We start from the raw sequence: 16,152 nt of genomic DNA, 5'->3' as shown, positions 1-16,152 counted from the left end.
TATTTCGTTTTCCTAATAATTTCAAAAAGGCAAATTTCACTGGGGCCATGAAATAATTTTGGATTTATCCAGACTATGTAGAAACCACCATCACAGCTGGCTAAAAAGCAAAACCTTGGTTAAATTGAGTTGGACTGGTTCCCAGGGTTTCCCAGGCATTAAGCAATATCTGAAAGTTAAGTCTGTCACCTTCAGAAGCTGCAATAACTCTTTCATTCACAGTAGTCACATTTAGCACATTGTTCTGTAATAGTATATACGTGCCTACTATGAGAAAGTTGGTATTTCTTGAAAGGCAGCACATTCATAACTTAGGATACTACATCTCTGGGATGTTGTCAATTTTAAAGTCTCTCCTTCCAAGTTGGTTGGTTATATAACCATGGGGCACTGTTCTTTATCTTTAAAAAAAATTCTTTCAGGTGTCATTACTGTTGTTGTTTAGATACCTTCACACTGAGGATTGGATGATAACTTTTTTAAGGAACTATTTTCTCCTAAGGTAAGCAGAGAATATTTTATAAAGACCACCACTCACACTACCTTAACCATAGCCATCTATACTCCAGAAGAATGGTGCTGTTGAATGCCTACCATATGGAGGCAGTGTCAGCATGCAGGGGCAGTGCAGGGCTAAAGAGATTATAACTGTCCACACTTAAAATCACAGCACTTTGGAATCATAGAATTCTACCCAAAACCTCTTATATAGAAGGTATCTGACAATGTCATCTCATCTAAATCTATCACCTAATGTTACATACAGATGGGAAAGAGAGATGATGGGAGGTAACAGATTTCTTAACGTCATATGCTTTAGGTGATCGTATATTCCAGACTCTTCTGACTCCTGGACCAATGTTCTCATAATACCTCATGATTTATGTATAGAACCTATGGAATGAAGCTACCTAAAGGTGCCCTTTGTTTACAGTCTCTTATAAAAGAATTCTGTTATTATTTGCCTAAATTGCTTCTAACACCCGAAATTACTTTTAAAAAACCCATGAAAAATCAAAGTTAAGAATAGTAGACAATTAATGTTGTGAAACAGCAGCTTTCCTAGTTTTCTTCTTACTAATCAAAGTCCTGATTGGTGTTTGTTGTGTCAGCTAGAGATTAAAATAATTATTTAATTATTTTGGTAATATTCAAACAGATGAAAAATAATTGAAATATCCTAATTTTGTACTTAAAATAAATGCTCATAATGTGATGTATTTTATGTTATTAACGACAATTTGTTGAATACTTATCGAATTAGTGTTTGGCTTCTCCTATTCTTTTAAAACAAGTCTATTGTAGCTCTCTCAAATCTCTTAACAGCTGGCTCCTATTCAATGTCAAAAATACAAATTTTAATAACTATTTCTAATGCCATAGTAACTTTAGAGAGAGAAGGCATCCCTTTTTAACTACTAAAAAAGGGTCTATTTTGGTGCCAAACTACAGAAGGTGCAGTTTTGAGGACAGATTAGAAATTGAATACACCAAAGTAGCTGCTTGGGAAAATGAACAGCATATAATCTAGTATCTTTAATTTTATGTACATGAATATAATGTATGTCAACTTTGTACATGAGATACATACAGTATTTAAACATTTTACTCAACAAATAAGAATTTACAATAGCGATATAACTGACTAGAGGGCTGTCCACTTAATAATACTTAGATTAGATCTGTACTTTAACAGGAAAAGAACTTAATAGTTTACAATCGTAGAAACACTGACATTTAAAACAAGAATTTATAAAATAATTTATATATATATATATCCTGGCATCTATAGAGAGGAATGATTTGCATTTGTGGGTGTGTGCAATGAATGGTATATTTTAAATTTTTAGGTAATAAAATAATTTAGAAGCAGTTCATGCAGTGGTCAAAGCAAGGAATGGCAAGTTCCTTCAAGAAGTCCTCTATCTTTGACACCAGTCAGCATCAGACACACACTAGGGACCACGGGGCACTCTAGAACAAGTCTCCTTCAAGAGTTACTTATATAAACATCAATTAACACATGTTGATATTCTTCCTTCCATAGTACAAGTACAGGTCACAACTTCTCTCAGCTGTGGGAGTAGTCAGTTTATACTTAAAGTGATTTAATGTCCCTCCTGAAGTTCTACGTAATATATCTCTATAATAAGGTAACTAACAGAACTTCCTGGTTTTCACAACCTTACTCTGATACTTTACAGAGTGCCCCCCATGTCCTATGACATAAACATCCAGCAGGTAAGATTTGCCAGGCTGAAGACCTTTAATTGTTTCTGTGGTCACTGCTTTCTGCAGGTTTTGACTGTGGAAATATTTACAGAGGACCTTTTCTGACTTCTTCCTTATATCTGGTCCAAGGCATTGGTTTTGCTCTCTTTTCTTCTGGTCTTCATTGTAGTTATCATCCACTTCTTTTTTGTAGATGCAAAACTTGTTCCTTTCCTGAGTGCCTAACCAAGCCACGGTGGCCGAGGAACAGGTACGCAGCTTGTCAAAAGCTTTGATTCTTGTGTCTTCAGGAAGAGAGGGAAATGCCTGCTTAGTAGGCCTTGTGGTAGCTAGTATTTTCAACATAGATGCGCCCTTCTTGTTTCCTTTCAGCCGAATGAGGTATTTCGCTTTAGGTTTTCCTCTAAGCTGAAACTGCCGAATGCCTTCCACATTCTGAGACAGAAGAAGTTTCCCATCTCTTCTCACTTGGATTTGGACAGCATCCAGACAGGAGTGAATAAAGAAGGTGACTTTTTGGTGAGAAGAGACTGGAGCAAACCGTAGAATCTTTGCTCCCTTTCTTTTAACAAATACATCTGTAACCTTCCCGTCTTTTAGCTCGACCGTCTTCTGTTTGGCTTCTTCCTTGGTCCTGGCAAAGGTCCCTACATAAGCGGTGCTCATGTTGCTGTTGATGTTGACTACAAATACATCAAAGTAGTACTGCGTGTCGGGTTTCAGATCAGAGACGGTAAAGATGTTCTTGTTTCCTATGCAGATTTTTTGAATGTCAACCTTGGGCCTGGAGTAGACATGACGCCCCAGTTTTGGAGAAGGCTTTGCTTGGAAGCCGCGTTCTTTACCTAAATTATCTGAAGGAAATCCAAAATGGGCAAAGTCAAAGGGACTGAAGTCTAGACCAGGTTTCGGTGCCATCATAAAAGCATCATCTGCACTCAGTTTTGCTTCCACTGCACAGAGACTTTTGAAATTGTGCTCTTTGTTGATGACCACACAGTACTGAATGGGTTGTTTCAGCAAAGAGGCAGTGGGGCTCGGTTTCCAGGCCAAAGTGACCGTGGTGCGCCCAAGGGAGGTCACATCTACTCTTGGGTCATAGGGTAACTCAGGGTATGGCTGATCAGATTCTGGAGTTGTGGTGGCATATATTTTGAAATGTGTGTCTTTCTCTGTTGAAAGAAGATCCAACTGATATAAACCAGATGGGGAACTAGAAGATATAAAATACTCAACATCATTGCCTTTGTAGGAGAATAACTCAGTGCCTTCCTCACTAATGATCTGCTGCTTCTGCTGCTCAAGAGGTTCCAGATCACCTAGAAGATACACAAGAAGCACAGGCTATTGTCAGGGCATACACTGTGGCTTGCTAACTTTAACTTAGGCTTTTATCTCATTTTTTTCTCCATTATGAAATAATGCATGTTCATAAGTAAAAGTATTCATAATGCATTAAAAGTAATATTTATTTTGACCATTATACATAATGCTTTCATACATGTGTAAGGCATTTCTGAATTTAAATTATTTCTTCAGAACAGAAGGCAATCAGTAAAAATTTTGGGTCAGAGGCTGTAAGCTTTTGAGGAATTATTAATCCTATCAATCTGCTTATGAAAAGAATTTTATCAGTTTGCATTTGGATGGCTAGCCATTTTGCTAATTTCACTATTATTAGAAAGACTAGACATTCTGATTAAAATACAAATATAGAACCATCCCAGCAACCCGACTACTGCTGGTCTTCCCTAGACACCATGAACCACAGTGTCCAAACCTTCCTCACTCCCGCCAATACCAACTGTCCCACCGTCCCCCCAACTATGAGATGCTGAAGGGAGAACATGAGGTGGATGTGCTGGGGGTGCCCCATAACACTGCTCCCCCAACATCCACCGTGATCCACATCCACACCGAGACTTCCATGCCTGACCATGTTGTCTGGTCCATGTTCAACATCCTTTTCATGAATTCCTGCTGCCTAGGCTTCATAGCTTTCCCCTACTTCTAGGGACAGGAAGATGATTAGTGACCTGACCGGGGCCCAGGCCTATGCCTCCACCGCCAAGTGCCTGAACATCTGGGCCCTGATTTGGGGCATCATCATGACCATTCTGCTTATCATCATCCCAGTATTGATCTTGCAAGTCTATCAATAGATCAAGAGGAATCATCCAGACCAGGGGCTCTGCCTGTGACTGGTTTCCCATGTACTCCACCTTCCATTCCTAGCCCTGCCCCGAGCTGAATCCTGTATCAGCCCCTTATCTTCACACACTTTTATATAATGGCATTCAGTAAAGTGCATGTGTTCCTGGTAAATAAATAAATAATACAAAATAAAATACAGAATGTAAAGTACCAGTTAGACTGTTTGGCCAGGTGTCATGGCTTATGTCTGTTATCCTAGCACTTTGGGATGCTGAGGCTGGAAGATCACTTGAAACCAAGCCTGGACAACAAAGAGGGACCCTGTCTCTACAAAACAATAAATATAAAAAAAGTTAGCTGGGCACAGTGGCAAGTGCCTGTAGTTCCAGCTACTTGGGAGGCTGAGGCAGGAGGATTGGTTAAGCCCAGGAATTGAAGGCTGCAGTGAGCTATAATTGCACCACTATGCTCTAGCCTGGGCAACAGAGCAAGACCCTGTCTCAATAAATAAATAAATAAATAAATAAATAAAGGATTGTTTATTTAAGGTGAATTGTATAGAACATGCATGCAGGAATAACAGGAATAGTATTATAGCTAAACTAATTTTTTCCATTGTTTGTTACTGTAAGCATCAGATATCACACAGATATCAGTGTATAGATAAGTTTCCAGGGCTTGGTGAATGACTGGATAGCTACAGTGAGAAAAAATCTTTTCCAGCTTATCACTGCAGGTTGAAAGTGAGCTATACAGAATTTCATATTTGTAAACCATGGGATAAACACAATCATCAAACAGGTATATTAGCATCAACATTTGGCCAGGTGCAGTGGCTCACACCAGTAATCCCAGCACTTTGGGAGGCCGAAGTGGGCAAATTGCTTGAGCTCAGGCATTCAAGACCAGCCTAGGCAACATAGTAAAACCCCGTCTCTACAAAAATACAAAACATTAGCTGGGTCTTGTGGCATACACCTGTGATCCCAGCTACCAGAGAGGCTGAGGCAGGGGAATTGCTTGAGCCTGGAAGGTAGAGGTTGTAGTGAGCCAAGATGACACCATTGCACTCCAGCCTAGGTGACAGAGCAAAAGCCCATAAAGATTCATTTTCTGTATCTCGGTCTCATTACTCCCCATACATACTTCCATAATTTTCCTAATTGTTTTCCAATTTTCCTAATTGTTCCTCTTTGTAACTACTATAGCTCCCTGTTACCCTCTTTTGTAGGGCACCCGTTGTCAAGCCTTCACCTTTAACCTATGATGCCCTTAAAGAGCCTTACTCCAGGGCACCATACAGACTCTTCTCATTTCCCTTTTATCTTTTTATTTGATTTCCATCATCTGTGTCTTCTTTAAATGCTTAGCCCACTCGTCCTACTAACTTCGTTTTCATCTTGGCCTTTAACTGCTGCTAAATGCCTCTCTGTTTCCACCTCTTATTCCCTATAGATCAGAGGTTCTTAACCGTGGCTGTATATCAGAATCACCTGGAGGGTGGGGGCTAAAAATCCCAATGTTTACACCTCACCCCATGGCAATTAAATCAGACCATCGAAAGATCTAGGCATCAGCAGTTATTAAAACCTTATATGAGATTAGGATGTTTAGGCAAGATTGCAAACCACAGCCTAAGAGGTTAGTCCAAACCTCTCCCCTTCTCCTCAATCTGTCAGTCCGCCTACCTGTCTCTCCTAACCTTTTATTTTACCAGGGTCAATGCCATCTGATGCCACCCTGCCACATTCCTTGTCTCCATCTCATACCTCCAGCTTCACCTGTGCACCCATGCTACTTTATCTCACTAACGCACAAAAGGTTGTATGTTTCACAAGCCTTAAAACCATCCACTCAAAGGTCCAGGGCCAGATCTATCCTGCTGCTTACCTGACGCTTCCCCACTCGTGTCCTCTGGCAGCTCCTGGAGGCTCAGCTTCCACTCCAGAGGTGCATCACAGGGCGTCACTGTGACTGATAATGGAGTATTGTCTTCTTCAACCACAAAGAAATACCTGTGGGAAAGTGGACCAGGTTAAACTGTGGTAATTATTTCTAACATTTACAATCAAGACTTACTAGAGAAATCATTTGTGTTTATTTTCATTGTATAAATTTTATAAAATTTTCATAAAATGTCACTGTACTTTCACTTAACAGAGAATAAAATTGGCTATTTGACACAAAACGTGATACAGCATTGACTGTGGAACTCCAATAGCCCCAAGGATCTGTAGAAAGATTTATCATCAAATACAGTGTGAAATCAAAGACATTGAACCCAAAGTGTTTTGAATTAAAAATCAACACTTACCTGTTGTCTGTTGTTATTTAACACAGGCCTTGCCATTGCAAAATAAATCACAACCAAGAAAATTTCCAGGTTGCCCATTAGGTTCTGTGCCTTCCATAGGTTTGGTGACAAATTTGTACATTACCTTATGGGCACTCTGACATAGTTGCAACTATTTCTTTTTTTTTTGAGACAGAGTTTCGCTCTTGTTACCCAGGCTGGTGGGCAGTGGCGCGATTTCGGCTCACTGCGACCTCTGTCTCCTGGGTTCAGGCAATTCTCCTGCCTCAGCCTCCTTAGTAGCTGGGATTACAGGCACGTGCCACCATGCCCAGCTAATTTTTTGTATTTTTAGTAGAGACAGGGTTTCACCATGTTGACCAGGATGGTCTCGATCTCGTGACCTCGTGATCCACCCGCCTCGGCCTCCCAAAGTGCTGGGATTACAGGCTTGAGCCACCGCGCCCGGCTGCAACTATTTCAAAACATCATTTTCACAGCCACCTAGTCCTAAAGTGTATGTCTCTGGCATAAAAACATGCTGTATTTACATTTTTATATGAGTGATTTTTATTCACAGCTTTACTATTTCTTATTTTTTTGTTTGTTTTGAGACAGTCTTGCGCTGTCTCCCAGGCTGGAGTGCAGTGGTGTGATCATAGCTCCCTGCAGCCTTGAACTCCCAGGCTCAAACGATCCTCCCACCTCAGTTTCCTGAGTAGCTGGGACTACAGGCGTGCACCACCATATCTGGTTAATCTTTAAATTTTTTGGTACAGATGGGAGTCTCACTATGGTGCCCTGACTGGTCTCAAACTCCTGCCTCAGCCTCCCAAAGCACTGGGATTACAAGTGTGAGCCACCATGCCTGGCCCATTTCATATCTTTTTGAATGGCATTATCTAATCACCAGAATGTGAAATATTTTTTAAAAATAAAGATCACTGAGTCAGTCAGTGATCAAGAAAGACACATTTCTCAATCACAAGATTTTCTGTTGAATTAAATAAGTTAATAATTTTAAAACAAAATTTTAAAAAATCAAATGTTCTACCCTATGCCTACCACTGAGCCTTAATTATAATGCCTTCAAAAGAATAAAAATGTTGCTTAACTATAGAAATACCATATATTCTTACTCCAAATGACTTACACGGTTTCACTTACTTATCTTTCAAAACCTATAATCTTGCCAACCCAGGACACGGTGGTTTCAGTTCTAGCAAGCCCAGAGTTGCTCGTCGATTCCATGCAGAGAAAAGCAGGCTTTGCCTCCTGTGGATTAAACCTCCTGGGTATCTCTTGTCTTCCTATTCTCTCCATAACCATGACCAACACTGACCACCAGAATCTCCAACCCCAGAGGTCTCTACTGGTTCCTTCTCACCTCCCCAAACTCCACTGTCAGGAGTGAACCACAGGACTGTGCTTGGATGTCTGTTTTCTACCTATGCTCACTCCCTGTGCGACCTCAACCAGGCTCATACAATTAAGGAATTTTTTCCCACAGCTAAAATCTAAAGCTGCTATAGGACTCTAAGCTAGAAGACACATAGTATATTTGCTTTTTTAGGAGATTCCTCTTGCTGCAGTTTTAAGGAATGATTTGGAGGTAGTGAAAGTGAATATATGGGAAACTACTCATTAATCCATCCAACAAACATTCCTTGAGATTTATTGTAGTCTTTGAGACTAAAGGAAATTCATCATTGGAGAAATGACTTTAAATGTGAGTGGGGGCAAAGAAAACCACATCCCATAGATTATAGGGTGGGTAGGGTTTGGGAACTAAAGATGTTCTTTGGGGTTTGAGCACAGAGACTTAAATAGGTAGTGAGAGGACAAGAGACAGGTGAGATGGGCAGAGACCCTGTCACTGTGGAGGTTTGTGACACAGACTGACATTTAAAGTCATTTCTTCAGGAATGCTTTTTCCACCTCACTCTGGATCAGGTCCTCTTATGTATTCTCAGAATGTCCTATACTTTCTACTTTTGGGCATTTATTATCACTTGTGACCATATAATTGTATTATTATTTGGTTAACAGCATTTTCCTCGAAAGGGCCCTGTTAGGGTTCATTTCTCACCTTTGTATTCCCTTCACTTAGCACAGATTTCTGCATGTAGGTGCTTGATCAACATTTAAAAATCATTGAATTACTAAATGAGTAAATAAAACCTAAGAATCCTAACACCAAACTTCTTGCTCTAGCCTGGTTCATATACCTAGAATCTGCTTCTTTCTGAAGATACAGAATCTGAATGGAAATATAAGTACTTCCCCCCAACCACCACCATTCAAAGATGCATTCGGAGATAAGAGAATATGACGGGGGCAGTGGGTAGACAAATAAAGTGAAGACCGTATAAATGCAAAAGCAACTTATTTATAAAATAGTAAAGTTATACAATCACCTAGACAAAATAGGTATTGAATTGTTTACTGTATGGAAAGTTTAATGTACCATAAGCATTCCTGAAGAGAGTATCAGAAGGCTTAATTTTCACTGCAGTCTACTTTTTGTGAGTAGAATTTTATCCCTTTGGCCAGGTTGCATGGGAGTTATTAACCATATAAACACAATTGAACCTATCTGTATTACAAAGACATAGGTACAACAATATAACTAGTTTGGCATCATGAAAGTAAAAGAGTGTTCAAAACTTCTTGTTTGAGTTTTATGTGAACAGCAGAGCTAACCAATGCCACAGAAGGAAACAATGTCCAAGTTGGTCTATTATCTTCTGTTCTCATTTCACACAAGGAAGTAGTTTATTTCCCAAACTGAGTCTCAGTAACTTAAATATAGGTCATAGGTGACCAATTACAAATAAAACAATACTTGCATTCCGCAAGGTAGTCATTATGCATATAAAGCAGCAGGGAGTCCCTCTAAGTCATCATTTTCATATGGAAGCACTTACGATTAGGGATACATGATAGTTTGAATACTTAACAATTTGACAGACATTTATTGTCTACCATCCACAAAGCAGCTGTAGAAGAGAGTGACAATCAGAGATGACAGGACATAATCTACGTATTCGAGATTTACTGGCTAGTGAGGGATACAGAAACGTAATTAATAACTAAGGAAACATGGCCCAAAATTACAGTGCCAAAGCTGAGGGATAAACACACTATGAGTCATTTAGCCTTTGGAATTTATGTATAAACATAAGAATAATTAATTCATTTGTTGTCTTTTTAAATTTACTGCTGTGCAACTGTATCTGGAATTTCTTTTTTTAGTTGGAATATCAACAACATCTATGTGTGCTTATCACTGCATATTTCACCCCTAGAAATTAAGTTTCTACTTGTGGCTGTAATTCATTACTAGTGTAAGTCTGCTTTTACAAGTTCACGTTAACATTTTTTCCAGTTGTGGCTACCAAGGGCCTCAATAATTACTGGTGGGAAAAAGATAAAAATAAAGAATGAAAAAATGAAAGAAATAAAAATGAGAAAATGCTGTTTTATAATGTCTCATAAAAAACATGGAATTTTTCTTAAAAAGTGTAATTTCTAAAACAACCCTTGGAGGCGAAACTGATTTAAGTTTTAAGAAACCAGAAAACTAAAGAAGATAAATTATTTGATTAAGTGATTTGATTACATAATGTGGAATGCTGTGTTTAAAGTATACTGCAAAGAAGGCAGTGCACAAGTGCATTTGGGAAATGAAAGTAATTTCTACAGAAAAATTTTGATTTGATTTCACTCACACGTAAATTTCAAAGGGCAAAATAATATGAAAAGCCAAATGTGTTCAGCAAGAACTCAGTTAGCAGTTAAGATTAAGTTGAAGTAGTAGGACTGCTTTATATTCCTTTTAATGTTTTTACAGACTTAATTTTAGTCAGGACCAAGACAGCAAGTTCCTTCAATGTAATCATCCTTTCCTTTTCTGCCTTTACTCTCTTGAATGTCTTTTAAAGACTCATAATTATTTTATATATTACTGACAAGTCAGTTACTAGTCTAGCGTGTTCATGCAAACAAATAATTTCACTCAAGCAGTGTTGAAATAATGTCCAAGCAATAGTTCACTCTAGTCAATGTAGGAAAACTGATCAGCTGCCATCATTTTGACTAAGCAGATGGAGATACAACTGGGCCATTAAGTGGAAGGGATTCAGATCACCAATTTCCATGACTACTGTTAATCAAAACTGAAAAGATGACTAATGATTTGATATACTTCAATCTCTAGAAAACGAATTATTGATGTTCTGAGACAGTTAAATCCTTTGGAATGTCAATGTATCCCAGGTTAGAAGGAGAAACTGGTTTTGAAATGTAATTATCCAAAGATTAACTCTGTGTTCTAAACTCGTAAAGGGAGAGAAGAGTTTGAGCACTATAAAGTAGGTAAGTTTAAATACAATTAATTTATAACACATTATATATATATATATATATATATATATATATATATATATATATATACATACATATATATATATATAATTTTAAAGGTCAAAATATTTAGAAACTTTATGTGAGCCCAATTTGTTGATGCAGGAGTAAAGGTAAATAATGCCAGTTGTTATGACTGTTTAGTTTGATTCTCTCAGTATCTGATAATACTTGTTAAAGAAATATTATACTCACAAAACAATGTGTTAAGTGTGGTGTCTCACGCCTATAATCCCAACACTTTGGGATGCTGAGGCAGGAGGATCATTTGAGCTAAGGAATTAGAGACCAGTCTGGGCAACATAGTGAGACCCCATCTCTACCAAAAATTTAAAAAATTTGCTGGGCAAGGTGGCATGCACCTGTAGTACCAGCTATTCATGAGGTTGAGGTGGGAGGATTGGATCATCCTGGGATGTTGAGGCTACAGTTAGCCATGATTGTGCTACTGAACTCCAACCTGGGCAACAGAGTGAGACCTTGTCTCAAAAACAAAAATGAAACTTAATGCAAACTCTTGAAGAATCATACATATTCATGAAAATTGATTTCATTTTAATCCTACAGAATCCTTAGAAATATTCTACTGTAATGAAAATAAGAAAATAATCATTCTAAAATTAAATAAATCCAAGCATTGCCTCCTCTACCCGAAAGGAGATAACAATCAGCAGGAATCAAACAGTCTCTATTTCTTTTTTTTTTTTTTTGAGACAGAGTTTCGCTCTTGTTACCCAGGCTGGGTGCAATGGCGCGATCTCGGCTCACCGCAACCTCCGCCTCCTGGGTTCAGGCAATTCTCCTGCCTCAGCCTCCTTAGTAGCTGGGATTACAGGCACACCCCACCGTGCCCAGCTAGTTTTTTGTATTTTTAGTAGAGATGGGGTTTCACCATGTTGACCAGGATGGTCTCGATCTCTTGACCTGGTGATCCACCCACCTCGGCCTCCCAAAGTGCTGGGATTACAGGCGTGAGCCACCGCGCCTGGCCCAACAGTCTCTATTTCATAATTAGAAGTTGCATGGCCATTTTCACCCTTACCGAAAATCAGTAATACCATTCATAGGTTGATTTGTAAATTATCTAAACTAAGTCTAAAAGATTATTTTCTTTTTTGGAGGCATCATTTGTGAGCATTTTAATAAAGAAAATGCTGCAGGGAGAATACCTTTTAGGTGTATCTCTAAAGAGATAACTGCTGATTTCAGCTCCATCTGGAATTACTGATGAATCATGAAAAAATGCCTTGTCCCGGATCTGCATCTGAAAAAGTTCCTCATCCCGGGTGGGTAACTTCTGGGTCCTTGAGCTGAGTGGAAACAGGAGCCATAGCAGACACCAGTGGAGCAGCAACATCCTGAGGCAACAGAAATGACTGCTTGTATTATTTCTGCAGGCAGACACTTGGACAAGTAACAGACTTTCTAAAGGGTTAACACTATTTTGGTTTTGATGGAAACTTAGGGACGCATCACATATTTTGGATACATGCACATGATCTGGAAGGGAACTTTCCTACATTTTTTCTTCAAATGACTTCATGATGTTGAGAATAAATTCACTAGAATTTCAGACATTAAAAAGATTTTGAAATGAAAAGACCCTTGCTGCATTAACTTCCCTGGGTATTCAGATCCTCACTTCATTACAGCAGAAGCCTATATGGACATTGTAGATAACACTGTATCAATGTCTCAAAGCTTGTACAAAAATAATCTCTTAGGGTCAGTTCTTTGAACTATTATAAAACTTAAACCAATGGTTGGTTGGTGTCATTGCTCAGCAGTGAAGTAGCTAATTGATGGTATGGTTGAACTATTACATTCAACATAAATCACAGAGACTCTTTGAGAACCAGAAAATCATCACTGCTCAGCTGTTTTTATTCTTCCCTAAAATCTGACTAGAGACTAAACACATATAACTCTCTATATAGTATTATGCTTTTTCCAAGATCAAACTTTCATAAGTCAGGGATTTTTACAAATCACAAAGTTCATCTACCTTGCAGATTAAGCAATTTGTTCAAAATTACAAGATGAGTTAGTTGTTGATGTCTAGCTGTTATCGGGTACTAGAGTCTTCAACACAATGTTGACATATATATCCCAGCATTTTAGAAAGTGGGCTTGAACCCCCACTCACATATCAAGCTAGAAAGATGTATATTTAAAACATTTGTTTTAACCTCCAGCAGAGTTACATTTTGGCATGTGTCACTGACTTTCATCAAAGATTCTCTAAGTAATGATGTGTCATTCTCTGCTGTACATTGCTTCCATATGTCTTGGTGTTCCCAACAGGAAGCCCCAGGTAGGCAAGTTCCTTGACGACAGGTGCTAGAGAAAAATTTTGCTTCCTATGACCATTTGGTAAATTTTTTTCTCACAGAAAGAAGTATGTAAAAAACTGTTTTCCTTTACTTCTTTGACTTAGTATACATCAGGGTATTATCTTTCTCATCAGAGAAATATGTTTTTACATTGAGATACTTTAAATAGCAAATATTTGTGATAACTTAAGATGAGGTGAATGCCAGTTTTATTTTTAAATGAACATTACTGTGATCAACCTCTACTTAAAGCATCATTTGATTTTAATTTTATCTTTTTTTGAATGCTATCAAGAATAGATTCAGATAGCAAAAAAAATGTATATTTTAAAAGAAATAAACATTCTTTTTTTTACAACGTGGACATAAGAGTTGGTTTTTTCCACAGTGAGCTTGTGCAAAAGGCATTTTACTTCTTTTTTCCAAATATTCTTTTCTGCTCCGTGTTGTGCAGTTTTCCATACAAAACATCTGAAGTGATTTAGAGCTACTATGTGCAAAGCACTGTGCTAAGTTCACAAGTTGCATTACTACATTTAGTCCTCACAATCAGCCTGTGAAGTCGCTGCTATCCTATGCACAAATAAACCTCCATTATGTAAGTAGAGAAAGGATACAAATACAGGTGGATCTGACTGCAGGGCCCAATGTTCATCCTCTGTAATCTCTCTCCAGAAAGCCATAATAACCTATTATGAGGCTTTTATTTCCTACTCTTATTTCTTAATTGTATTGAAAATGTAAGAAAATTCAACTGAGAACTAAGAAACTTGATGTTTAGTTTCAGTTCCTAACTAGATGTGTGATCTTAGGCAATTCACGTAGCCACTCCAGACCTCAGTTTTCGAAGAGTTTGAATGGGTGATCTCTAATGAGCAATGCTTCTGTGACTGAACTAAAAACTCTTCTTCCTAACAAGCTGACAGTTTAAAAATGAGACCAGCCCTCCTTAAGTAGCATGAAATAATCTCTCCCTCAGGTATCCAGATGATTGTCAAGGAGAAATCTAAAAGAAGTTGGGGATGCCAGTGGGAGCTCATGAGAGTTACTAACAGACAAGGGTTATGTCTGCAAAAGACACGGGGATGGGTCAAAATCACGACTAGGTTGATCTAGTCTAACCAAGCAAGGACATGGTGGACTGACCTGAATGGGATCTTCCTCACCGCTCTCTGTCCCTTGCCTTTGTTCCTCTTTTGCTTGAAGCTAACAAAAATGGAAAATCCAAATGGCATTTGCTATGCTACCTCTGTTTAGAAATATCATAGAAATGCCACATACAACTCTACCAGTTCATTTCTCTTTGTAGTACCATCCCCAAAACTTGCCTTGTAAGAACAGAAGAGGCCAATTAGAGAAGAAAATCTCTTTAGAAATAGCTAGAATGTGGCTCTCCATACTTGTTAGGAACTTATAGCAAACATACTATGAGAGAACTTAAAAGTGAGATACACAGGCATGTTTGCCTCAGAGCCACTCAAGGCTTACCTCCTTAGGCCCCATGTTTTCCCACAAAGCTACCAATGGCAGTGCCACAGTATGACTTAGCAGGACAAGCTACCCGACGACCCAGGATATCTGGGATATTTAGGTCAGCCCCTCAGTTGGGGAAATAGTCACGATGGTTAGGAACTTTCTCTGCATCCTAAACTGCCCTAGGAAAGAACTCTCTCTTTATTAAATTGGCTAATTACAAAAAATGAGAAAAAAAGAATAGTGCCTACTTCATAATGTTGTTGCTAGCATTAGATGAAATAATATATTTAAAGAACTTAGAAGAATGCCTGGTATGTGGCATGTATACATGGTGGCTCATGCCTGTAATCCCCTCCCTTCAGGAAACTAAGGCAGGAATCACCTGAGGTCAAGTCAGGAGTTCAAGACCAGCCGGGCCAACATGGTGAAACCCTCTCTCTACTAAAAATACAAAAATTAGCTGGGCATAGTGGAGGGTTCCTATAATCCCAGCTACTCAGGAGGCTGAGGCGGGAGAATCTCTTGAACTCCAGGCTGCCAAGGCTGTAGTGAGCCGAGGTCACACCACTGCACTCCAGCCTGGTGACAGAGAAAGACTCCATCTCAAAAAAAGAAAGAAAGAAAAAAAAGAATCCTGAGATTTCCGAAATAAAAACAGTATTAATAAATTTTGTTGTATACATGCCATATGCCAGGCATTCTTCTAAGTTCTTTAAATATATTATTTCATCTGATGCTTGCAACAACATTATGAAGTAGGCACTATTCTTTTTTCTCATTTTAAAAATGATCAAATTGAGACGTAGCTAAGTAAGGCCACACAGTAAATACTATCTGACATAAAAAATATCAACTATTTATTATAGGTAGCTTAAAATATGGTAAATCTGATTATTATATATTCTCCAAGTCAGCTACTTAGCAAATTAATATTAGTAAACAATTTCAAGTTATAGGATTATGCAGAGTAAGTGTTGGGAGGCAATTCTCCATGGGTCTGTTTGTTTTTGCATGTCTTGGGAGCAGAAGTACTGATTGCTTTTGCTCTACATTACCTTTTCAAGGATATTTGTATAGAGAACAACCTTGGAAGATAAAGCCTCTGGACCAAAGAGCAGGCATGACTACCACCCATTATAAAAGATTTTAGGTACCTAAATTCAGGGATTCTCTCCTCTCTTGTAATAAAACCCAAAGCATGGGCTGGTGGCCTCTGGCCCTCTTTGCATTATCCTGTGG

General features: G+C 38.5%; 1 protein-coding gene across 3 annotated transcripts in view; it reads right to left on the bottom strand.

Annotated features, from left to right (window-relative positions):
- Positions 1–1,503: 1,503 nt before the first annotated feature.
- Positions 1,504–16,152, bottom strand: part of NDNF (neuron derived neurotrophic factor) — a 38,836-nt gene continuing 24,187 nt past the window's right edge. For all 3 annotated transcript variants that reach the window (XM_002745439.6, XM_008992762.5, XM_035293032.3), the window contains exons 2-4: positions 12,274–12,462; positions 6,277–6,401; positions 1,504–3,551 (exon numbers count right to left, since the gene is read on the bottom strand). In XM_002745439.6, the coding sequence (XP_002745485.2) occupies positions 2,158–3,551; positions 6,277–6,401; positions 12,274–12,461 (1,707 nt within the window). In that variant the 5' untranslated portion in view covers position 12,462 and the 3' untranslated portion in view covers positions 1,504–2,157. The remainder of the gene's footprint in view (positions 3,552–6,276; positions 6,402–12,273; positions 12,463–16,152) is intronic.

Source organism: Callithrix jacchus, chromosome 3 (genome assembly GCF_049354715.1).
Source record: "Callithrix jacchus isolate 240 chromosome 3, calJac240_pri, whole genome shotgun sequence".
Lineage (NCBI taxonomy): Eukaryota > Metazoa > Chordata > Mammalia > Primates > Cebidae > Callithrix > Callithrix jacchus.
Note: the sequence above shows the minus strand (reverse complement) of the source record. Positions and strands in the feature narration are given on the sequence as shown.